The sequence below is a fragment of the Tachypleus tridentatus genome, chromosome 10 (genome assembly GCF_004210375.1).
Source record: "Tachypleus tridentatus isolate NWPU-2018 chromosome 10, ASM421037v1, whole genome shotgun sequence".
NCBI lineage: Eukaryota > Metazoa > Arthropoda > Merostomata > Xiphosura > Limulidae > Tachypleus > Tachypleus tridentatus.
In genome coordinates this window covers 173,595,040-173,622,829 of record NC_134834.1, presented here as the reverse complement: position 1 = coordinate 173,622,829, position 27,790 = coordinate 173,595,040, and the positions used below count along the sequence as shown (strand labels likewise).

At 33.6% G+C, this 27,790-nt stretch overlaps 1 protein-coding gene across 4 annotated transcripts in view; it reads right to left on the bottom strand.

The window, feature by feature from the left end:
• The window catches only part of LOC143230940 (uncharacterized), an 85,892-nt gene that overhangs the window by 56,355 nt on the left and 1,747 nt on the right, over nt 1-27,790 (bottom strand). For 2 of the 4 annotated variants that reach the window (XM_076465277.1, XM_076465280.1), the window contains exons 2-3: nt 9,723-9,806; nt 8,747-9,389 (exon numbers count right to left, since the gene is read on the bottom strand). In XM_076465277.1, the coding sequence (XP_076321392.1) occupies nt 8,747-9,389; nt 9,723-9,792 (713 nt within the window). In that variant the 5' untranslated portion in view covers nt 9,793-9,806. Of the gene's footprint in view, nt 1-8,746; nt 9,390-9,722; nt 9,807-10,350; nt 10,445-19,882; nt 20,016-27,790 lie in introns of all 4 variants that reach the window. The other 2 variants (XM_076465279.1, XM_076465278.1) reach the window with 2 other exon arrangements.

The following is a 27,790-nucleotide window of genomic DNA, read 5'->3' as shown; positions in this document are numbered from 1 at the left end:
TTGTGTTGTACAATAATATGCAACACAGAAAACACAATGAACACCTATATCATCATCATCATACTTCCATCAACTGGCATGAAACTGTCAATAAGGTATCACGCACTAATAAAATTCCAACAGTTTCTGGAGAGTTGAGATTGTATGAAGCTTTCAAAATGAGGATGCCATATACTTCAGTTCAAGCTGCTAATCTTAGGCCATATTCAGCTGCAGAAGAACCAAGATTTAAGGGTCTTATTAATGAATTGTAACCCAGATACCACATTCCAAGCCAAAAATACTTCAACAGCAAGGTCATCCTTGCATGTAAAATAAAGTTAAGCCAGAACTTCTAGACACCTTGAAGAATGCAAACAGTATTAGTCTTACCACAGATGGATGGATGGCCTATATATTACCATAACAACCCATTTATTACACATAATTGGCAGATTGCAAACTATGCTTTTCAAACAAGATCACTACACAAGTCTCATGTTGGTGTTAATATTGAAGTATTCCAATGTGCTATAGCTAAATGGAGTGTAGCTTAAGTCATGCAAAATGGAGTTGTGAGAGAGAATGCATAGAGAATTACAAGTGCCACAAATGTCTCATCTTTTGGACCCAGTGAAGAAAACTGGTGTTTTGTTTTTACACAGCACCAGTTATGCAAATACCTTGTTGAGTCCAAATAGAATGTAATTGGTTTGTCACATCATAAGATGATATCAGTACAAGAAGATAACATGTATGAAATGTTCCAAGACGTCTTGAACAATATCATGTGGTGTTTGCTATGCTCATGAGCCCTAACATAAGGAAAAGCCATGAAGCACATGAGACTCTCACAGAATGATCTATGTAACTGAAACTCTTGAAACCATTAAAAAAAAAGAAAAAATCACATGGGTTATGTGTCAATCCCAATAATTTTACTGATACAACCCTTACAACATTAACTTACATTTTTACTAAAAGAAAAATAATGAGTCATAGCTTTGGAGCATAGATTGTTGAAACACACAAACCATTCAGTATGATTCAACTGATATATTAATTATAAAGATATGTAATAAAATGTTGGAAAGCTTGATAAATATTGTTTTAATTCTTGTACCCAATACGTATTTATTAAAATCAGAGCCTCCTGATGTGACTGGGGCTGAAAATGTGATGGTGGTTGAATCGACATCAGCACAGTCCGCTCTGGCAGAAGTGCTAAACCAAGGTGTCACTGCTGTTGTTCAAGCTAAGACTGATCCAGACTGTGAGAGTGCCAGGAAAGATAAACAACCTCTGGTGAAAAAACACATGATGAAAGACGTATTTGGTGATGTGTTTATATCACATGTTCAGTCTGCTAAATTTATAACTAAATATTGTGATCAGGAAATAATCTCAAACAAATATGACAAGTAAATAACTATTAATAAATCAGCTTTACAGTGGTAGAAGGAAAACATTGTAAAGTATCCACTATTATCTAAAGTTGCTTCAGCATATCTATAAATTGCTGCAGAATCTATCTGTGTCTTGCCAGATGTTTCCCACAGATGGTGTCATTGTTACCTTACTATCCATCCTTAAACTGAAAATAATGTTCATATACTCATTCTTCTAAAGAAAAAGTTTAAGTAAAACTAGTGCCTTGTCATGTATTTCTTCTTAATGAAAGTAAAGTATTATTGTGAGTGTAATTGTTAAAAAAAAATCATTTATCACCCTCACAGACACAAATAAATAAATAATGCTAATAGGTATTGTGAAATGTATTATATCACGGTGTAGGTGTATAGTTACACCTTTACCAACCTTATAACAATCATATACATGGAATTATATATATTAAATTTGAATGTTCTATACGTTTCTTCAAGATATTTGGCAAGCTTTTAGTAAAGAAGTTGTGCAAACAAGAAAATCAGGTTGACTAGTCTGACTGCAAATTGATTTTCATGTTAAGATAAATCTTTTCATCTTATGGTTTTCAAATTGAATTTACATACCCTCTGAAGCCTCTTAAATAATTATGTTGTTTCCTGATAATACTTACCTTCTGTCACACTTAGCTTTATCCCAACAAATGTTTCTTTACTTTGCTTATCTAAACATTGGTATGAATTACACCTTGTACATTTCAGTCTTTATACCTCCACTATATCACCCATAGCAATTGTAATTTTGACTCACCACCTACATCAATGCACCCTCTATACCAGATCTATATATGAGCCCTCTCTGTTATTAATTTTTATCCACTTTTTCAAGAATGCCAAAAATCAGATCCAAGTCCCAGTCATACTGGGATGGCAAGGTGATATAGTGCATGACAAAAGTTATGAGAAACACTTTTTCAGTGTATGAAAGAGTAAACTTCCAATTCCCCAAACTTACACTTCAGCTAGAATCCACATTGACCAGGGCAAAATCCATACAAAAAGATTCTCCTTTGAAAAACAGGTGTGAAAAATCAGATATAGCACATTAGTGGGGTTCTCACTATTACCTGAAAAGTATGCTCTTTTCCCTTACAACATGAAATTGAAAAATATGAGAAGTGAAAGCCAACAGATTAGTGTAGAAACTGTAACACTGCCAGAAGAAACATAATGGATGGAAGGGGAACATCTATTGCAATACTGGTTCTCCTTGCAATAGCAGACACATGATCTGGAAATAATGTGTGTGTTCACGAGAGTCGTCCAGGCACTAACCCTGAAGCTGAGGTCTCACATCTAATCATATAAATTATAAGGCTATTGACTGCAGTGTGATATCAATGTGTTATATATTGATATAATATTAAAGGAGCCCAACTTGAAAGTTGTAGAATGTTGATCCACCAAAATGTACAAAGAGAAAGCAAGCAATATGGATAGAACCTCACCCCAACCTGAAGTAGTACAAAATGTAACAAACTGAACTCGGAATTGTAGGGCCATTTATGACTCTCTCAACCTGAAGAAAACAGAGATAATCTTGCCTGGGATTATGAACCTAAATCCCAACCTGAGAGGCAAGGCAATACCTCCTGCCCCTGGAATTATGAAGAGGATGTCAAATAAACAAAGTACAACCAATGATACAGGAAATGATGCTTGATGTGCAGAATTACAAGAAGCCCAAAACCTTCCATGATCATTGAAATAAAGAGAATAACCATCAATAAGGACCACACACAACCTAACTAAAAAGCAAACAGTCATCTCTCAACCAGAATTATGAGCAGGCTCCCACACCCAATTCCTCACCAAGCAACATGAATTGTAACACACACGACAAATACATATGCTCAAGTTACAGCACTGAATTATGTAGCTTGCAAGCTACTAGATATTCAAGTATACCTCATGACTGAATTACTTAACTTTTAACTGTAGTTGTAGTAGTAAAGAAAATAATTTATTTAAGATATGCATTTCAGAACAAACTAACAGTTAATAGGAACACAATCTCATATAATTATCATAACTTATGTGGCTTCATAACTAAAGCCTCAAGATAACCCTCTCATATGATCTATCAGATCCAGTGAGATCAACTTTGAATCTAGGAATACAACACATAGGTACTAATAAAAATAGTTAAGAAATATAGCAACATAAATTAAAACTCTCTCTTTTTGTTGGATATTAATAATGTAGATGACAAATATCAAATAAATGAGATGGCAAATTGCATAAGAGGGGAAACAAATGAAAAGTGTGGCAAGTGAGTTACAGTTTATGGTTTTCCTTTCCCAAGAAAACAGACTGTTAACTATAAAATTAGATTTTGCCTTAATAATTGAAATTAAGAAATTAAAACTTCTATACTATTAAAACTTTTATTATCAACTGACTTTTAGTGGCTAGTTTATATATTAATAACAAAGTAGTTTAACTTTTAAATATAACTCTGTGAAAGGTGGTGACAATCACATGCACACTTTGACCCAATTGTACATACAGGGTTGTCATACATTTTTTTTTTAATACACACAACACTTAAATCATTTATTCTGACACCATTAATACACATTCATGAAATTATTGATAAAGTAACATTTGTGAGTTAACTGACAAGAATTATGGAATTGGTATTTAACTGCAAAACATTTTGACATGCATTTTCTTTTAACTATGCAATACTGCTACCAGTATTTCAAAATTATGGACAAGTGGGAAATATATTTTATATTAAGGATTTGCTTTGTGCAGTTACTGGCAACAACAAAAACTGCTACTGTAATAGTAACCTCTACTGTAAACACACATGGTGTTACCTGACTACATATACATTGGATTTCAACTTTAGTTTGTTTCATTTTGCATTTTTTGTTGATTGTTGAAACAAATTCAGAACATATTTCAATATATACAACAAAAATGAACATTTTTAGTGCAGTTTTCTTGAATTGTTTCAAATGATATCTTTTGAGATTTTACAATTCTCTCTTGTACTGGCAGACTAGATGCCTCAGCTGTACATTTCTGTTATATTGACATTTCCACTCATCAGTGTTTGCAAACTTAGTGCATGAATTTGTTCCAGCCCATTACCTTAATAAAATCTTCTCTTCTATCATGAGCATCTTTGAACAGCCAATAAACTAGTACATGTCCGGTAAATGTCCCACCAACTTGCAAGGCAACTGTTGTGAAATGCATTGTGAACTATGTGTAGTCTCTAACAGCCCATATTGAGCAGTAATTTGTCTAGGTCCTTGGGTACTTGCACCTATATAGTGTCAATGACTTGAGTTCATACTGAGTTCATTCTTGATCAACTACAAAAAGGTTCTCAAAATGGAAAGCATCCACTCTGTCTTGCATTTTTTTCAACTAGACTATTTGCTCAAGCATAATCTAAAACTTCAGTACCAACGATCTCAATCTCACTTCACCAAGGTCCCAAATTTGAGCATAAAAATCTAATAGTTTAGGCTGCAACTGTTTATCCAACCTTTCCTGAAAATGTAACACATAGCCTTCCTCTTTTCTAATCTGGTGTGTAATGCATGAAACTAATTGTTGCACAAGGGCAAAAGACAGAAGTGAGCACATTTCCTCCCACTTTCTGGAAATATCCTTATCTGAAAACATAAACTTAAAAAGGTTATTAATCTTTTTATAGGATTTATATAAGAATAGTGAAAACCAATGACTTACATCAAAACATCACTATTTGTTGCAATGGAAGGCAAAGTCTTCCATTTTCTATTTCCCTCTATTAAAGGGATTTAGATTTAGTTCTAGTTGCATTCTCATGTATCATGTTTTTTTTTCCCCCTTTGGTATGACCCTTAAGTGTTGCTTTTCCCATACTGGAAATATCAAAACTTTTATTATGCAGTTTACACATACCTCAAGTCTTGTCCATTCATTTCTTTAGCCATATAGACTATTATCAGGCTATTATATGTACATTTCCCTGCAATTTTAAATTAAATCAAATTATAAAACCACTTGTTGTCTGTTGCTCTTCATAAAACGTGAGTGATGACATTAATTAGTTAGCAACCATTGTGAAAAATAGTTACAATTTTCATACACTGAAAATGCACTTCTGATAGGAACTTACCCCATCTCAAAATATTAGTGGTCTTGTTCAGTTCTGCTCTTTATATACAAACATTTTCTTTATGCATGTACAAGTCTGAGGGAATTTCACAAAAAAAGGGATAGGGGAGGGGCTTTCCCTGTCAGCTGATTGAAAGATTTAGTTCAAAGACAGGAGAATGAAGGAAAACAACCCAGAGAGGAATGTGTTCAACCATGTTTCTTTTTGTTCAGTTTATTCTATTCTTCATGTCAGTATAGCATACATGCATGATTTTGTTGTAACATGTTGAATACATTTATTTGAATTGAATAGCTCTCTCCCTCTTCTCACTTTGGTAGTAATATTTTCTAGTGCTCAGCCAGATGACAATGAAATGTAACAGCTACATGAAGGGGGGGAGGGTTGTTAAAGCTACCAAATTAACCTTATTCTGTTAAGCTAAATACATTCATCATATTGAAATCAAAACACTTTTTCCAAAAGGGTCATTCCATGTCAAATCATCCAGGTGGCTGCAGGTGACCCCCACAGAATGCCTTGAAAAAATTCATATGTGCTCATCTACCCATATAATGAAAAACTGCCAAAGATTAGATCAATATCTCTAATAGTTTCTGATTTACAGCCCTGTAAAATTTAGTTAATTTTTGTTTATTTTTGGCGAATTCACTTTCGGGCAACTTTGGTTGCTTAAAGCTGCAAGAGTAATGGTGATAGAAAGCTGAAAGTTACTACACTGACTGAATTAATCTCACAGAATTCAAAAATGGTCTCAAACCAAGTTTATCTCTCTTAGGATTAGCAAAGTGAGGTAGTAAAATCACCTGAAAACCCAAAATCGTAAAAAACATTGGTTTATGTAATAAGCCATAGCTCTAAGATTTAATGATACAAAGCTGAATTTTTGTTTCTAATTTCCTATAGCATATCAGTTGATAAATCAGCAATTGTTGTAATTAAATGTGTTAGATCTCCTGTAAAAAAATTTAGCTGCATGCAACTTATGATTTAGCTAAAAATAGCCCTACTTCAGGCCACAGTTTGACCATGTCACCAGTTATTTTGCCTTTTCAGATTTTTACCATATATTCTTACATCTCTGAATATGATTTACAAGAAATATCAGGATGGTGTTCAACCTACTTTTTGAGTTATAATTTTTTAAACTATCCTTTGACCATATGTTTGTTATTTAAAAAATTCAGTTCAGGTGTGTTACTGTGTGCAAATATATCCATACAATTTGGAAAAATACCTGTCAGAATTTTATGAATCCCACTGAAACATTCTAACCAGCCTGTCACAATGTTAAATAATGAAGTTGTAAGAAACAAAAAAAAATTAATTCATTTCTGAACATGTTTATCGGCATAACTCGTCAGATTACATGGCAATGCAAATATTATGTGTATGCATTACAGTTATGCAGATATGTCTGAGTTTAAGATTCATAATATAATAAATACAAAGGTAAATCAGACACAAAAAGTACAGTGCTACAACAGGGGATAACTGAGAAAGATTATAGTCACACCAAACTGAAATAATCGTGATAATGAAATGTTCGGAAAACTGCTTTGGCAATAAATTAGCTGTAACAACATCAAATAAACATTGCTTTGTTCAGACAGCTTGAATAAATGTCTGAAATTTGAGTTTGATTATGTTGAGATCACTTTGATTTAGAACATAGTGGCGAGCACTACTGCACAGTAGGTGCACTTATCAGACAAAGAATATGTTGGAAAGGAATCCAACTTTCATCTTTATGTGACCTTGCAGGCCATGAGAACAATTCGTTTCTTGATTTCTTCATAAATGACACCAACATATCGGAATGTTCATCTGATCTATCTTTTATGTTTCCCACATACCATTCATGATCGTATAAGCATGCCACATATTTCCGTGGCTGATAATTGTAATTGCTATCATTAGACCCTATTTGAGCTGCTGCAGCATCACTTTCACTGTTACTACCAACAGTTACAACTGTGTACACATCATCATCTGACAGCCTTCTCATGTACAATTTGTTGGTAGAATAAAGCTATGATGTGACCTAATACCTGCCACAGTTTTGCATAGTGCTCAAGTATATCAAACTTTACACAATTCTGCAGGACTGATTCCTGATTGACAAGTAAGAACTGAATGCCCTGAATGTGGTCCTTTGCCCAATGGTGCATGTCAGAGACACTTAAAATTTGATAATTTATTATTTTTCACAACCTTGATTTTTTTGAAGATCATGTTCAGAGATGCAAGAATATATGATAAAGGATGATTAGAATATTTCAATGGGATTCATAAATTATTTCAAAATTGTATGGATATATTTGCACACAGTAACACACCTGAATTGAAGGTTTTTTTTGTCAAGTATGGCTTATTAAATAAACCAATGTTTTTTAGGATTTTGGGATTTTCAGGTGATTTTATAGCCTCACTATGAAAATCCTAAGAGAGATAAACTTGGTTTGAGACCATTTGTGAATTCTGTGAGATCAATTCAGTCAGTGTAACAAATTTCAACCTTCTACCACCATTACTCTTGCAGCTTTAAGCAGCCAAAGTTGCCCGAAAATGAATTTGCCAAAAATAACAAAAAATTAATTAAATTTTACAGGGCTGTAAATTAGAAACTATTACAGATATTGATCTAATCTTTGGCAATTTTTCATTATATGGGTAGATGAGCACATGTAAATTTGTTTCAAGGCATTCTGAGGGGTCACCCAAAAAAATTTCCAAAATCTGGATGATTTGACATGGAATGACCCAATAGTGTATTGTAATTAGGTTCTTTTACTTAAAACAAATACAATGCAATTTTCTCGATTGAAATAATGCATTGAATAACAAAATACAGTTTAAATCACCTATTAGAGAACCATATTCAATATACATTGTAATCAATGGACTGGGTTGACTGCATCTTTATTTATACATCATTAACTTTAATAAATTTACCACTGAAATGCTTCATCAGACAATGCACTAATATGTAATACACCTTAAAAAGTTCATCATTACTTCTTAGTTGTTCTTTTTCTATCCTTTAATTTTGTTTAAAATTAAACAAAATATTGTAATCACAAAAATGTTTCTTAGGGAGCTGTGTAAAAGTCTCAATACGAAATTGTCCAATTTCTTTCACATCACTTTTCATTTCTACACATGTACATAACACAAATATATTACATATTTTACAAACCTGATAAGAGCTCTAAGAGCTGAATGCAGCTGTACAAAATCTTGTACCTTAGTCTGTGTTATTGAAGACTGATCTCCAAGAGTTGCTTCTTCAGAAATCATACTGACACTATCTGTAGAAGCTGGTAAAGGTTCACTGATATCAGAATTCACAAATGGTGAAGACTGTAAGCTTATTGCTTCAGTAAGATTAGAACTTTCAATTACACTATCCACTGTATATGTTTCAGACATAACACTGTCTTCTTCTTCTCCTGCTGAGCACTCAGAAGTCCCACTGAGACTTGGCGTCCTTAACCTACAACCTGATCGTGGTACTTTGGAAGGAGGTTCCATAGAAATAGCAGAGTCTTCTGCCTCTGACATATTTAAGATTTCAAAAATAAACTTATCAGGGTCACAGTAAGAATCCTGCTCAAATGAATGTTGCTGCTGAAACACTGGTGTAGATCTTTCACTATCATGAGACATTCCAGAGTCTACTGAAACTGCAGAGGGTGAACTAGAAAATGAAATTGAGTCATCAGAAGAATTAGCTCTCTTCAAGTTTCTAAATGCAGTCTGTACAGCTCGTTGTGCACTATCCTTCCCTTTCTCCTGAACACTGGATCCATGACCAAGAAGTGGAGAGACAGGTGATGGCTCTGAAAAATGGCATTACAAAAGTAATAAGGTAAGATGATAACAAACAACTTCTCAAGTACCTATTAAAGCTCTTGAAAATTTACCAATTATGAAAATTATTAAAAAACAAGTTATTTGATCATCACATGAAATGTCATTTTTAGGGCATAAGACACTGATTTTTAATGACAATTTCTGTGAATAAAAATAACTTGCTGTTAAGAGACTGTAAACTATCACATCTCTGGATCTTTTGAAGTCTAACTGAATTTTTTTTCTGGATGATCCTTTGTGCTAACTCCTTCCTCTCAGTTGATTTATTCATACTTTTGCATTTCAAGATAATCACATACCTTTAAATGTGGAATCTTTTTCTGTAGGTATTTCAACAACAGGTCTTTGGGATCTTAATTTCACCATCATCAGTTAGAAATAATCTGTAAAGTATTAAATTCAAAAAATATATTTTTATATAACTCAATCATATGCATACCAGACAATAATACTTGTAAACTCTGTATGGACCTGAAGAAATTTAATCCTCAAATAAGTAATCAATTTATTTGTAAATATAGGTTGGTTGATTTAGTATTTTATGGCCCAAAACAGCTAGGCTATCTGCGCCAAACATCTGGTAAAAAGATAAAAAAGTAAATTTAGTAAACTTCATAAAAGGAAATTAATGTAAAACAAAACAAAGTTAAAAAAAACATAAATAGCATAAAACCAATGTTTACATCTAGTCTAGAATGTTAAGAGAAAAACTATAGTAAAACAAGTTGTAAAGGACTTTCTGTAGCACAAATATAATTATCATAACTCGCCAGGAAGACTAATGTGCAAGTACAAAAACCACCATCAGTCACCTGATGTTCACCTTTCCAGTCCTGGTTCCAAGTTATTTGACATTATGGCCACTTTCAAAAAGTAGAGTAATAAAAGTTTTAAAAGTCTTGTAGCAAAAGTTTAATAATAACTCACCAGGATGACTAATGAGTAGTTCAAACAGCAGCTTTAGTCACCTGAAGTTGGCCTTTCCAGTCCTGGTTTAGTTATTTGATGTTACAGCCATCTTCTAAATTTCAAATCGAACTAGATGTACTTTGATTCTTAAAAGGGAATCACATTCATAAATATCTAATGTATAAATTAAAAAAACTAAAAAAAAGTTTAAGGTGGACAGTGTCACCATCACCAATAGCACTGTCTAACATTATAGATAAACCTTGGGACAGAACATGAATAAAATGGTAATGTCATTGAGAGTCATAATGACAGCAAGACAGTAAAATGTGGCTCATTGTGACCTTAGTGTTAACCAGACAACACATTGGTGCATCAGTTCCAAATAAAAGAAAATGATTATTTTAAAAACTGTGACCAGTGCATAGTCTAGTTAGAACAACTTTCTCTTTCCGATCCGTATGGAAGCAAAACAGCCAAAGTTCAATATAGGGTTTTATTTGGAAAAACTTGTTTTCACGTTGCTCACTCCAAGTCGACTACCAACTGGCATGAAGCCGAGCCTTCAATACAAGACCACAGTTCATGTATGGAACAGGCACAGCAGTGATAGTGCCACAGCAAATAGATTTAACTGTGGTGTAGGCAAGCTCGTTCTCGTGAATACCAATTTCGCCCAGTATCCAGAAAAACTGGATAGAAATAGATGTTTAAGAGAAATGGGCCAGTCAGTTTTGAATATCAGAGAGAACAAGATGAGAACTAAAATGAAGCGATTCCAGGGCCAGTAGAGGACTAAACGAGGCAGTGTAAATAGTGCAGTTTGAGTACTGCTTAGCTTCTATGTGATCCAGGGCAAGAGAAATGGCGTACAGTTCAGCAGTGAACACAGAAGCTATAGAAGGGATTCTGTGTGCAACCATCAAACCACAACAAACAGTGGCAGAGCCCACACAGTCACCTGATTTTGAAACATCTGTATAAATAGGAATGGAAGGATGGTTCGAAAGACGTTCAGCAAATAACAGACAATATTTCCAATTGAGAGTGTCTGTTTTTCTCAGATGACTTAAAGATAGGTCACATTTGGGGACTGTAAGAAGCCATGGTGGGATGGGCTGACCAGTGGATACACCAATGTTATTCAAGGACAGACCAAATTCATTTAACTGCACCTGGATATGAAGACCAAAAGGAGCAATGGCAGATTGTCTGTTCTCAAAAAGTATGGCGCACCGAGGAAGGAGAGTACAACCCCAGATGGGATGCTTTGGTAAGGAACGAAGTTTTGAAGCATACAGTAAGGACAGCTGCCAACAGCAGAGGTGCAAAAAAGTTTAATGAGACTATGTGCAAGCTCTGAACTGGGGAAGTGCAGAAAGCCCCAGTGCAGAGCTGAAGTCCTTGATGATGAATGGGGTCCAGCATCTTTAAGGCCGAGGATGTGGCAAAGCCATAGACCAGTGATCCATAGTTGAGTTTCAATCGAATAAAAGCACAATAAAACTTTAGCATAGAACATTGATCTGCTCCTCAAGTGGTGGAAGAGAGGACACAGAGGATGTTCAATGCTCTTGAACATTTGACCTGTAGCTGCTTGATGTGTGACATAAAGGTCAGCATATGGTCAAAGATAAGCCCCAAGAACTTTGTCTCAGGAACCACAGGCAGCACAACTTCACCGATACGGAGTTCAGGATTAGGATGAATACCCCATTGGTGACAAACAATTGAGGGTAGTCTGTAGCTCCCACTCAATATACCTCATGTTCGACGACTGACATGAGATGTGAAAGTCGTCAACATAGAGTCCATTTGCAACAGTGAGAGGGAGTTCTTCAGTGATGGCATTAATATTTATACTGAAAAGTGCAACACTCAAAACACAGCCCTGAGGGACTCCAAGTACCTGTAGAAAAGAAAGGAAAGTGTCGACCCCCACACAAACTTGAAATCTCCTGTCCATTAAAAAGTTTTAATACAAATGGGTAAATGGCCACGTGACCCATATACATGGAGGCCTCACAAAATACCACACCTCCATGTTGTATCATAAGCCTCATCAATGTCAAAGGACATTGATACAAGATGTCATTTGGGAAAGAATTCTCTGATTGATGTTTCAAGTCACATCAGGTGGCCCATGGTGGAGCACTGTCGTTGAAACCCACATTGGGTGGACGAAAGAAGGTCGTTTGATTCGAGGAATCAATCAAGACAAGCGTTAACCATCCTCTCTAAGATCTTACAGAGACAGCTCATTAAAGCAATTGGATGGTAGTTTGAAGGAATTTTAGGATCCTTCTCAGGATTAGAGAAAAGTTGGATAATAGTCTGGTGTCAGGCATCAGAAAAAACATTCTCCTAGCAGATCCGGTTAAAAAACAATCAGGAGAATAGCAAGAGAAGCAGAAGATAGGTGGCACAACATTTCATAGTGTCCATCATCAAGTCCAACTGATGTACTGCCAAACCGATGATAGGCCAGTTTGAATTCCATCAGTGTAAAGGGACGATTATAGTCATAGAGACAATCAGCTCAAAATAAAAAATTGTGATCATTCTGCTCGAGTCTTGATGGCTAAGAAGGTGGAGGAAGAAGCAGAAGTGCTAAATACCTCACAAAAGCTTTCACCTAGAGTATTGGTGATGCTCCAGGTATCAGCTACTTCCTGGCCATCAGAGAGCAAGATCGAGACAGAGACAGAATTATATTGCACATTGACCTTTTGAATCTTGTCCCATATGACTTTGGAACTGGTGGTAGAAGATATGCTAGTGGTGAATTTAATCCAAGACTCCTTCTGGCTTTGACATCTTACCTACCAAGCATGTGCATGGGCCTGCTGGAAAGCAATGCAATTCAAAAGTGTGGGAAAGCAATGCTGTTTGAGAGTATGGAATACCTACAGAAAGTATCCCAGCCCGTTTTGAGCCTTCCTTGCCATGTGGCAGGCAGGATTCCACCACAGACGAGGATACAGTGGAAAACGCATCAAGATTTTAGGAATACATTGAGCAGCTGCTTGTATAATATAGTCAGTTACTGCTGCCACACAGTCATCTACTGATGGCTTACAGATGATGGCAGAATCGAGTTCTGCAAAAGCAGTGAAAGAGGGCCAATTTGCATGATCCAGCTTCCACTGGGGCACCTGAATCGGGTGGCATCAACCACTGCTAGTCTCTCTCAAAATTATATAAAAATGATCACTGCCTTGTGGATTATTGTCAACCTGCCATGAAAAGTGGGAGAATAATGAAGGGGAGCAAATTGTGAGATCAATAGCAGTAAAGGACTGACTAGGTGCATGAAAATAAGTAAAAGATCCAGTATTGAAAAGAGAAAGGTTGTGATCTGAGAGTATATGCTCTACAGAGCAACCCCACCTACAATATCAGCTCTTTCTCAGAAAGGATGATATCCATTAAAGTCCTCCAGGATTAAAAAGGGAAATAGCATCTATTCAATGAGAGCATCAAGGTCTGATTGAACATATGCCTCTCCAGGCAACAGGTAAAGAGAGCAAACAATGATGGTATGACCCAAAAAAAACACACATGGCAGGAAATGCCTGCATCTGGAACCAAAGGAAGTGGATCTTGGGATTTGTTGGAATGTATATAAGGGACAGAAATGGGTGTTGGCATTGATTCATCAACTTTTTTAATCATGGAAATAAAGACTTTTCATTTGTTTTGAGAATGATTCTTTTGGAGGCACAGAGAGATCTGTCAGCACTCCCACTGTAGTTGTGGAATGAAGTGCAGCAGCATACGTCCGAGATGAAGTAGTGGACAGCAATCTTCAAGCCTCAAGATAAGTAATGTTATGAATCGTTTTCAAACTCTGCACCTCTTTTTCTTCCAACCCTTTAGGGCAATAATGAATGTAGGAAGGGTGAGAGCCATTGCAGCTGATGCAATGAGAGTCTGTTTCACACACAACAAGGAACCATGACATGACATCACATCTTTATGCAACTAAACCAACACTGGAGAAGGTTTGGAACATATGGCCCTATCCTGCAATTAAGATAACCTATCTTGATGGTGACAGGTGGACCTGGTAATGTAAATGTCAGAACGAGGATATTAGTCGGCATCATAATTCCATCTTTGTCAGCACATATATGCCTCACTACAGAAACTCCTTGGGTGGAGAAACCAGCGAGAATCTCTGACTCGGGGATGTTCTTCAAATCCCTCTCAACAATAATTCCTCATGATGAATTCAGAGTAGCATGAGGTGTAACCTCAATAGGTATATCTCTACTTGCCTTTGAATGGAAGAGGAGTTCACTATGGTGACATGTGGATGTTTCCACCAATATGTCACCAGATTGAAGCTTCTTTACTAACTTTGGAGAGCCAGCAAGTCCCTCTAGTCCCTTCTGAATGAAAAAAGGGAGGTACAACAGGTGTTACAGATGTTGAAGATTGCTGCTCAGGATCTTTAAGACATGGTCATTTACCTATAGACTGTTTATTCACTATTTTATTTAGAGGATCCATTATAAAAAAGGAAAATTTTGGCACCCACTGACCCCATCCATCATGGAGCCCTATGAGGGGATGCACTATAATGTCAAACAAGGACATTGCAGCAATGCCAGGGTTTTGTGAGCACTATACCTAAACACTAGCATCAGATACAATGTCCACAACACCTGCTGAGAACATCCAATATTGGTACTTGGTCGACCCTAGCTCAAATGGACTATCCAATCAACCCAAAAGGGGCCACCCCAAGGCTGCCCGTCTACAGGAATTCAAGGCTAAAGTGGTATGTTAGGGTTGGACTCCTTAACCACCAGGACCCTCTCCTACCCTTCACAGGTTGCAACGCACACCAAACATGTGGGCGGATGTTTAGATCCCAGAGGAGGTAAACTGAAAGAACAGAACTTCCCCTGGGAGGTCCTCTCACCACATACAGGAATCCACACCAAGGGGCTGTTATTTTAATCTTAATATTCACTATTATCTCTCAAGAAAAAGAGGGTGTTGTCAAGAAAAGGTTTACAGTGACATTTTTATTGAGCTGCTGAAACTCAGATTTTCCACTTTTAAGAACTATGAAACTGAAAATAAAACATTTTAAAAATCAAGGCCCTAATTCCTGTATAATTTGGATTTATATAAATCACTAATTATAATTGCAAGTTTTCCAATAATGAATATGGCCTTTGTTGGTACTGCATTGGTACTACAGAAGTAAACCTGCTTTCAACTGACAAAATGAGATTTATGGTATTATTTGTACTTATAAGAATAGAAATACTTAGGCCTAATTAAGGACTCCATTTATACTGTTGATAACTATTATTCATCCCACTTCAAAAATACTGCCAAGCATAACGTTAAGGTAAGGAGAATTGTTACATAAAACAAAAATACTACACAATACAAAAAAACAAATAAAAATCTTAATATACACAATAAGAATTTAAGATATATATATATATATATATATACACACACACATTTTAACATGTAAATGAAGTACAAGAAGGTTACAAAACAAAGTAAAAAGAAATTAAATGTTTTTGTAGTTCAGTATTTTTAAAGATGCCCTCACTGAAACATATTAATGGTGTTTATCATCACTGTGACCCTTATATTGGATCTGGATGGTCTCAGGGAATAAAACCCTAGTGATTAAACTGTTTCCTATATACAAATGCATAATTACGAAGATGCAAATACATTATATTAAACTGATTTTGAATATGTAAATCATGTGGTAACCACAGTCAATATAAAGAAACTTAGATGATGCAGACAACTTGTACAGAAATCTATTTGAGAAGATAAATGAGCACTGACTAAGGTTTTGGAATGCAAAATGTAGTTAATGTATCAGTGAAGTAACATTTGAATGCATTTAGACCAGCTAGCTGGCAACATTATTTTCTGAGAGCTGTGGACGATTTTTGAAGTTCTGCCCTGTAACAGGCAAGGAGGCAATTTACTACTGTATCAAGGTAAAGCTGAGAAATAAGCTGTATAACTTACTGAATGCAGTAACCAAGGAGGGCACACAAGGAGAAAAAAGACAAAAACTAAAGGAGTAATAACATCCTTTTATTTATATACTTCTACCTAGACAGCTTATGTATCTTTAAAACAATGACAGAACAAAACAGTAACAGGTATGTCAATTTTTTCAAGTTTGACGATAATGCTCCAGATCTACAATGAAGTTGATGCATGACAGTGATGTCACAGTTGTTTGTTTTACCAGTATGAATTCAACAACCATTTGAAGTTAAAAGACTATATCAAATATTTTTTTAATATTTATATTTGAGTTCAGATTAAATTTTAAAAGTTCACATAGTTTCATTAGGTGAAAATGAAGTATTTTAATTTAAGGTTACTTTTCCCAGAAAATGTTTGTTAGTAATGTATTGTTAGGCAAGAAACTGATTTTTACATGTTTAATTTTAATGGCATGTTTATTTGGAATTTATAAAATAGTTCTGTAAATATTACAAAACAATCAATTCTGTAGTTAACAAGTATTAGCAAATACTTAATTATAAGATAAAATCAGCTTTTGGCTTCACTGTATATTCTATTTGTGTGAGTATTTGACACATTGAAAAGAATAAATCGTAAAACAAATCTAAATCTCATTAACACTTAAATATTAAGTTGAACCTATAACTGAGATTGAACTAAACTTAAGTTTATTGTAATAGTGTATGACAGTCACAATAAAACGTAATTGTGTATTAAATAACAAAGATAAAATTACAAGCCAGAAATTAGACTAACTAAATTCTTCTAAAATAAGTATTTAGAATAGGTTATACTCCTAATAACTGAATAACATTGAAAATAGTAATTATTTTAGTACAACTCATTAAAATGTTCATTAATTGTTAAGGATTAAATTGTATGCATTTGTTGTATGGTACACTTTTTTCTTTGATACAAATCCATCATCATTCACAATTTTTTTTCCAAACACACAGTTACATATTATATATATATATATAGGGCCAGAGCATGGAACCTGAGGCTGCACTCAGCATTTATCTTCTCAACATAACTTCTGTACTCCTGATATGAGGCACAGAAGTTGAAAATAGTTTTAATCACAGATTTTATCATTTTTGCAGAGAACATGTGTATTTTTTGCTACTTTAAACTATAACAAATAGTTGTATTTGTATACATGAATAAGATTAGTTAAGCATGGAAATAACATTACGCTTACAACTAACTAAATTGTAGACTTGTTTGTTTTGAGGTAATGGTACTAAGTTACTAAGTAAAAATGACAATTTATCTATCTTAAGAATGAAAACAGTGATATTTTCCATCTTTGATGTCAAGAAGCTAGTTTTGATGGAAATGATCAATACCCACATCGTTCAAGTCATTAAACTGTAAGGCACTACAGTTTCTCACACTTAAACAACTTGAAAGAAAGCAGTTTGAAACTAGTCTAGAATAGAATTAACAGCTTCATCTATCAGAGAACAAAGGAATTTTGAATTGTTAAGCCAAGTGATAGGGGAGTCTGGAGGTGTGCCTACCCAAACACATTTTGTTTTAAATTGGTGCTTTAAGATAGAATTTTGTTTTAATTTTACTACATTTTACTGAAAGTATTAATCATGTGCATTCACTCTGTGATTCACCAAAATAGATGTTCACTAGCACTTAAACTAGCCATAACTGCATGCAAGAACAAGCATGCACACTTGTAGACTTCACATGTAATTCATTATGTTATTATACTGATTCATACATACTACAAGTCTATAAATTTTCCTAGACAATTTAAGTTTTAGAAAGTTCAACTGTGACAAAATGCTGGTCTGATTATGTTCAGTAATGGTAACAGTCTGTGGTACTAAATATCCTATATATCTCAAACAAATACTGTTTTTACTTTCACAGCTTCAGTCAAGTTTAGGGAATCCTGAGTTATTTTGTAAAATATAAATATTTCTTAGTCAAATCTCCTGTTAATCTGTGATGTACCTTATTCACTCTTGGAGGATATCAGTTTTACCTGAAAATACATAAGAGTTTACAACACGAATTGACAATGTCCTAAAAGTATATGGTGGGTTTAAAATTTTACTTCACCCAAGGGCAGATGTGCAAAGACAGCATTGAGTGCTAAACAGTCTCTTACTGTCCACATTAAATTCTTTCACAGTTTGATTATTCACTGGGTCTCCATGTCCAAAAGGGCCCAGAAAAAAAAGTTCTTTATTCACATTCTTGCAAACCTCTATTTTGAACTTTAACCCCAAAAAATTTAACCAATTTTTATATTTTAGCTATGGTAATAATAAATCTGTAGAGAGTGATAAATGATAACGTGTATATATATATATATTATACTGTAAGTTTCTTTAGTTATATCACTTTTCGCGAAAAAAAATATGTAAAGCCCCACTTTCATGCATTGTTTTTAATTAGACTACATAAAACGTTTCGTTGGTGTTAGATAATAGTCGTAATTTAAAATTATATGGAGTTGATTGCCAAGGCTTGGTTAATTCGGTATCCTGTTATGTTCAAAACGAATAACGGCGAAGGAGAACAGACTTGCTAAAAATTAATGTTCTGTGCACCACAGCTTTTACGTGCAAGTTGCATTCGCACGACCTAAGGTAGTGGTTTGACGTAAAAACTACTTTCATCAATAAAATTAGCATATTTGTCTTAGAATAACAGCAGCGTATGTGGGCGCGCGTTTATACTCTGCATGCACGATAAAGGCCATTAATACTATTGTTTTCTTATGAAACTTCCCCATTCTGAAATACAGAATTTGCTTTTTGTTACTAATATATTATTCCCCGTAACATCATGATAATAACACCGTGTCTAGACTAAATCATCTCTGGCTGCTACTTTGTCATGTGACTGCTCTGAGACTCTGTGAACAACAAACTCTGGAGACAGCCTCTATGTTTTAGCGAGAATGAAAGCTTGTTGAACCACTAACTGAATAGTTCAAGTTCACGTCTATACAAATTACAGAATTACACAGCTCAAACTTATAACGTAATTTTTTAATGTTCATATGAATTCCGAAGTAGAACATTTTTGACAACACAAAACTGAAAATGCTATGCAAATTATTTTCATGAGCTAAAAGTGACTGATAACATTAAGCTAACACCACACCAACATTATTTATAAAATACAATGTGATAACTGCCACGACTTCTATATTGGAGAAACAAGTAGAAAAATGGAAACCAGATTCAAAGAACATAAAAAGTCACCTTCACACGTTTTCGAACACTGCAAGTCAAATAAACACAACATAACCATAGAAAACACTCAAATACTAAATAAAGAAACAAACATAAACAAACGCAAAATTAAAGAAGCCTTACTTATACAACAACTTAAACCCAAAATAAACCAATATAAAGGAACGCCTTTATACCTATATTAATATAATAAAATAAATAAAATTATATATTCAAACATCTAATACCGCCCTCTACATTTCGACACACCGTTACACAACCCCTTTCAAACATGTGGTCAGCTTCCGGTCAGTTACCTCTTTCTTTGTGAACCTGACGATGACCGAAGAAGGTCGAAACGTTGTTCGCTCTTCTATGTAAAATATTTTCTCAACCCAAACGAGCCGTTTCTGCATATAAATTTCTCAACAAGTGGGTTTCTCGACATCACTGAAAATATTTCTGTTGCCGTAAATAAAATGTTTTGATAAAAGATAATTTTGTACTGTTTTTCTTCACCTTATCTTATGCTTAAATGTAGTTTATCACTAGTGTTGAACATGCAAGAAAGAACAAAGGTGATTGGATAATACACACCATCAGTCAATAGCATTGAACATGAAAGATGCCGAAGTATGCATTATATAAGCGAAATTTCTGGATGGACTGTAACCACAATTGCCAATGACCTTGCAAGGTATTTAAACGATGTTTACATGCAATAGCATCATGTATAGTTTCCAATTGCACACAAGAAAAATTAAAGGGAAATAAAATTCTAGAAATTTAACTTTCTTGCACAGTGAAGTGCACTTACAGCTGATATTTGACGCTAAACATACACACAAGATTTATTTTCGTGTTAAACCGCAGCATAGTAACCTACAAGTCAGTTGACTTCCATAAAATATGATTTCATTTTCTGTACTGAAAAATAAAGTATGACGTTAACCCTTAAACGACGACCATCATCAACTGATGATGCCACCTATAAAATTTACGCTGTTTAAAGATTAATATAGCAACAAGACCCAAGGTAAGACTGCTGTAAAAAAAAGAAGAAACCTTAAAGCCGGAGTATTTTTGAAAGAAAGACCTGTTTGCTCCTGATGGTGAAAGATCCACCTTTCGAAAACACTCGGGTTATATTTCTTTGCAATTCAAGCACAAAATTACAAAATCTACACTTTGTGCACGATGGGTATCGAAACTCAATTTTTAGTGTTGTAAGTCCGCAAACAAAGCGCTGTGCCGTTAGAACGAGACATTCTGGTTATAGGATTTCGTATTATTGCCCACCATTTCTTGATCACGTAAACGCTATTTCTTCAGATGTATCTTCTTATCAAATTAACATACACAGAACAAGCCAAATTAATGCAATTTGCCTACCTCCAGTGATCTTAAAAACATTTCGCTAGACGGCGCAACGTCAACTTATATCAAAATATATACAATGTCATTTAATCCCTTTCTGTCACAAGTCCAACACAGAATTTTCGACACGTGTACAACCTTTTACGAGAAATCGATTAACAGTGTACGAGTACTTTGTTTACGCCGGCAGCATGCACACGTATCACTTTTTTTTTTTTTTTTTAAGTTCGCTAACAAACGATCAATATTCATGGTTCAAGTTTTTTAGTACTCAGGATTAACTAATATTGCAATGAATATATACTATGTATTAATATCCGATGACAAGGATATAATAATATTACTTGTATTTACAGCAAAATATAATGCAAACAAAAATGAAATCAAATACCCTTATTTTTGTAAACACGAGCTGTATTCTTTACGGTTACTATGCGATATGCCTAGATAACTTCATTTAATAAATCTCATTAAATGCAAGTTACTGTGACAAAGCAAATTCGTTTCGCAATTTATGGGTGCATGGCAGATAATGGGGTTGTTCATTGGCTTCGCGCTTTGGACTCATGCTCATCAGGTTGCGAGTTCGAGGTTACATTCTGTTGACTCTTTTTGAGCAAGACAATTTAGCGTTATTATTTCATTACATCCAGTTGTACGATACGTAACAACTGGTAGTTAGAAGGGTAATCTGCGATACAAATGTATCCCATTCAGGTGGAACGTATCACCATTCTCATGTACTTATGCTAGTAAAGACAGGATATAGCACCACTTCCAAAGTACTGTCTCGGCATAGGATGGATTTGACCTTTTGCTCATGATATTGAAAAGTAACGATTCTTGCCTATATAAAAGCGAGTAATAACGCTGATTGGAGATATAATGAAAACAACTTTATTTTTCCGTTTTTTCAAGTGCAGCCATCTTTATGCAACTCTGTTATATATAACATAATATAAAAGTTTTAAAGAAACTGAAGAACACCAACTGTGCTGAATGGGAAATTATAGTAACATATCTCTTGAAGCAATTAATGCAACAACTCAACAGTTTCTACGGCTGAACGTAATTATATTAACAACACAACACTGACGATACACGTAGATAGCTTCTAAATAAGCAAATATAATGTCAATTTGTCTATTAATGTAAATAAGGTGCATGTTTGCTTGAAACAAATCATAAGTATCAAAAGCTAATAACATTCTACTCATTCTAATTATACAAATACCATGTTGATCTGTAATACCAAATCACCTAGACACTTGTCCTAAAATCTTAATATGGATATTAAAAATCACAAAATCAAAAGACAAAGCTTATATTCCATCAGAAAGATCAGATAATATCAAGAAGGCAGAAAGTCTGCCCTTGTTGAAAAGAATACCTAAATCTAACTATTTAATGTTTAGCCCAAAATTATTATACAGTTCACTTTTTTTTCTTTTTTGAAGCATATTAGTGGGTGAGAAGTATGTGAAAGGAAGTACCTTTCAATAAATACATTTTCAGTGTAAGAAAATCTTAACTTCTAAAACACTCTATCTCCTCTCAGTGCAAAAGTGAGGGACTGGTGAAGGCATTTTAAAATCCAATAAAGTGGTAAGTGACTGCACTAAAAAAACAGGTGTGCAAAAATATGAAAAGAAAGCACATCTGTAGTACAGCACTACTTCTACAAAGAGTATGCTCTTCGCCCAGTAATTGACACTGGAATAAAGAGGGTAGAATTGAATTGGTAGGCACCAATGCATTCAGAAAAGAAACATACAGTCTTCAATCAGTGGAAAAGTGCTGTAGAACCACATGTTCAAACAGCATGGCATTAAGAAACATGGAAAATTTAGTGTGGAAGCAAGAACATGTTTGTATAAGCATGTGTCAAAGGTAATGCCTTGTATTAACCTCAAAGTATTTCAGTTGTGGTCCATGTAGACAAAGCATCCTGTAGAAATGCCTTGCATAAAATATTGAGAACAAGTGTGATCCTCCCATGCAAAAACATTCAGGGGAAATACTTTGAATACACAGGATGTAATAGTTTTTTTGCTGCTTTTTTTATGTTATAATAAACAGACCACTGGAATCGGTATATAACTTAATACTATCTTTTTTTTGGCCACAATGAAATGTCTGTCAGTTATTAAAATGTTAATGGGTAAAATAATAAAAAGGCAATTATTTTAAGAACAAAATGACTTCACATCAAAATTCCAGGTTATGCTGATTTAATTTTAAAATTTATTAAATTGCAAATTGTGTCCATCCATTCTCTTTCATGAAATAGTTATTTCAGTGAAAATGAGGTAAGAGATGTCGACCAGCAGCCAACCAACAACTGTTTTTTTGTTTGTTTTATAAAGGAGGAAGGTGTAGGATCACCACTTCCCTTGTTTTTTATAAATATTCAGAGTAATCTTTATAAGCTGGCTGATGGTGTGTGTTCAGCCTGTCCTGCCAACAACTTTTTATTCTCTTTACGGGCCTGGCTGAATATTGCCGAGATGAATCACCTCCAAAATTTTTCAAAATCTTTTCAAATCATTGTAGCTTATATACTACTACAAAGACAGTGGATGAATGCCAGTAGAGATGGCCAGTATGCCCAAGTACATCTTTATTTCTGCTCACTCACTTAGGACAGCCTGGATGTCACAACTAGTTTTGTATAATTTGTGCTGAAATTAGCAGCAAGATATTGAACTTTTCATCTTTTAACATTAAAATTTTTGTGCTTAAGAATGATCACAGCAGTAATCAAAATATCATTTGTTATAAATGCAAATCTTAATTACTCCAAAAGCTACAACTTATAATTAAATTACTTAATCAGTAAGTAGAGTCACAATTACTTTAATATCACCCAGTTTCTACATTTTAAAAAGTCAACCTGATTTAGCACAATTTTTTCATGTTATGAAGTTTGTAATTGTTATAAAATACCATTTTGTGAAAGTAAAGATACCTCTTCATTTTCTAATTTTTATCAAGCATCACAAAACCTTATCTTATATACCCAATCATCAGTCAGGCTGATTAAAACACTGTATGAGACAGATCAAGTAGCTAGCAACAAACTACTCACTTCCTAAACATAAAGTACAATTTACTTACAGAAGCAGTCAACATAAATGTATAACTTAAAAAGAAATTTAATCACAAAATAAAAGTGAAATACTTAATAATATTCAATATACATTCTTAGAATCTTTCTAAGAGTTTATTCATCATGCACAAGTCAAATGAACTATACGAGTGTTTACACTAGAAATGAATGAACACTACTATTAATATATTGACAATTGTTTTCAAGACTGAAGTAGTCAACTTTCATCTGTAAATAAAAACTTAGCAAGAGTAATACAGATCTATTAATGACCCAATCTTTCAGTATGGTATTAATTATCAATTGGCATAACATTTCTTTCCTGTCAGTTAACATCACAGTTCATCTATGTCACCAATTTTTCTTCCAAATCATGTCTGTCTTGTCACCTTCACTAATACCTTTAGAAGTAAATATAACAAACTAAATAACATAAGCAGTACAGTGAATATCACCAAAGTTAATTAAGAGAATAAATCACATGCTTGGAACAAGAGTTTAGTGTAAAATAAGGTAACTAGTTTCAACACTTTCATATCATTATCAATTCTACACTCATTTATATAATTCATTTTGAAAAGTTGTACTTCTTAGTTAAAAGATATTTCAATCCATGTAGGAGAAATGTTTCTTCACAATATCATAAATTCAAAGTTAAATGTGTATGAAGTTGCTTTTATTTGTCAATTTCAAGTAAGCCTGAAACAGATGATATGAAATTGCAATAAATAAATATATATGCACATACAAGCTACACATTCTCACACTTTATTATCCTTAGTGCTGTAGAGATTTTGGATTCTAGGTACTTTAGATTATTATTAGCTAAAAAAACTGTATTAGCACATAACTAAAGAACTAAAACTTAGCAGATACTAACCATGTACTCTGAAGACAAGTCATTACATAGCTTTTTGTTTAGTCTTGGAATGTAAAAATAAGCAAGCAGTTATTTTTTGTATAAAACAGCTTTAATAGGAGAAAAAAATGAACTACCAACTATCTGAGAAAGAGAGAAAGTCTCTTTTAAAGAATTCTAAATTTTTTAACAATTAATTGTGAACAAGTCCTCTTTTCCACCAAAATATGAAATTTCAATAAAGGAATTTATGAATTACTTAAAAGCCAAGTTCTTTCCCAATTCATTTTTTCTCTCTATAGAAGATCAATTTCACCAATATTTAAGGGTATTAGGTAGGAGTAAATGTTTTTCCAACAAGCCACACAAATTTGTTTTAAAATCAAGTTCATATAAAAAGGTTATTCACTTAACTAACTGACCATGCCTTACATCTTAAAAAATGAAGCAACTACATCAAAAATTCCATCTGCAAACAAGTTAAAAAACAGGGCATTTTAATAAGTTTTTAAAAACAAAACTGGAGGTAGTTACTAGTATGTTTAATATAACTGACATTACAGTTGTAAATGAGAGATATTAGTTATAAAAAAGAATATTAAGGTCTTCCAGTGAACATACAGAATGAAAGGTGATAAAGTTGATTATGATGTAGAATGTTTAAGTTAAAATTCTTGTAAACATATTCTTAAGAACCTGAATTAATGGACATGAAAGTTATTTACAGATCTTGACAAGAATTGTAATAGCAAAATATTGTGCCAATAAAAGATACATTCTGGATATACAGGTCATTTTATTTGCATTAATAAAAATCTCAAATTTCAGTTTGCATTAAGTTAAGAATAATTGTAAAATCATTGCTTTAATGGTACAATTTGTGTTTGAAACCTTTGTATCTTTTTAAGCCTTGGAAATTTATTACAAATCAGACTTAAATTTATATTTTTACCCATACTACACGTAAGCACACACAAAAACTCTTTACAAGTCACCATTTTCCAAGTACTTTATGTTACACTTCTTCACAGTAAAACTACTTTTTCCATTCTCCAGCTCAATTGCTAAGACAAAAAAGTAACAAATTACATAGAATCAATCTTGCAACAATCAAGACATATTGATTGTAAGAGATTGTAAGAGATGTCAAAACACAATTTAATGAGAAAATGATATTCCTATATTTTAAATAGTTATAAAAGCAACAAAACACACTATAAAAGCTTGAAAGGCACTCAAAACATGAAATCCAAACCCAAAATGTTTGATATTTGAAGTAATCAGCCTAAAACGAACACCAAACAAAATATCACCCAAAAAGATGTAGGTTTTAATGCAGTATTCTCTTTTAAAATTATTTCTTACAATCTGACTTTTCAAAGTCAGAACTTTTAACTTTATAATACAAGTGGCTAATCTTCAATGTGACCTCAACCTTTGTCCTACCATTCAGATACTAATTGTTCATTAAAGGCTACTCAATTTCTGTAATAATTTTAGCAGAATCAGTTGAAAATTGAAATATGAAGTTAAAACACACAAAGGTTGAAACAAAAGTATGGCAAACTTTATTAAAGTAAGAAGTTAAGAGAGGTTGTCAAAACATCTCAAATAACCTTAATTTCTGTGTGTGATGCAATGCACTGATTTAAGAAAACTCCAGTAACTTGTGCAATTTAAAAAGTACTATATAACTGGGCAATTAGAGACAAATTTTTGCAAATGGCAAAGCATTTATGATTCTCAGTTATCAAGCTATGGCTCAAAGACATGAAATTGGTAGATACAAAGTCTATTTTTTTACAGAACTGCATCTCATGGTAACATCACAGAGATCATGCTTTCTGAAAAATTTATCAAATATTCCTAATTAGCCTACTGAGAATCAATAAAGAACATTGTGAAATAACTGGAAACCTTTATTTGCTCAACACTAAAATGTAAAAAGAGACCATCAAAATAAATTGAAAAAGCCACAAAAGTTTAGAAAACATGAACACTTTATCTCGCATATTTAATGATAGTAAAACACAACCAGACACCAAAGGTTTGGAGGGGAAGTTAAACTGCATAATAAAAAAAAAAGTTAAACTGACCATCCACCAAGGTAATATTTGCTTTAATGAAAACTTCATCTACTAAACTCAACCTCATAGAAACACTGTTAATTCAGCTAATAATTCAGCTAGAATTTAACATTTGATGAAGTAGATTTTGCTGTTATTACCTGGTTTTACAACTGATTTGTAATCCCAGACTTTCAACTTAGTACTTACACAATTAAAATATCACTTTCCTCAGTGTTGGCAAATGTTTTGCCTTTATTGGTACCATTCTGATATATCTGCAATACACTGGGGCATCGTTATAATGTACTACTACAAAGAATATTTTTATACTTTGAATATTATACATAATATACATACAATTTCCTTTAAATAAACCATTTCCCTTTCTTAAACACTTCTTACAAAGAAGTACATTAAACTTTAATTTTGAAAAAAATGAAATCTTATAACACATCAATTGATTATGACTATCAATTTTTATAATGTTCTTTGAGGATGTCTCATATGGTTATTGCAATTATTTACTTTTACAATATCCAAATTTAGAATGAAAAAAATTTTTAAATGGATATATAGTGAAGACTTAGTATGATTTTATCTGATAAAGGCTGGCCTAGCATACTCACTCCCCAAATAAAAAACATACAAATTGGACTCACTTTTTATTTTTGCAAAATGTTCTTAAAATGGTATATCATAAATTAGCTACCCTGTAAGAAAGTAAAATCATTTGAATGGAACACTTGCTTGACTTTACCAAATGAAACTTATGTACCATTGCATTCAGAATCTAAAACAAATTACATACTTT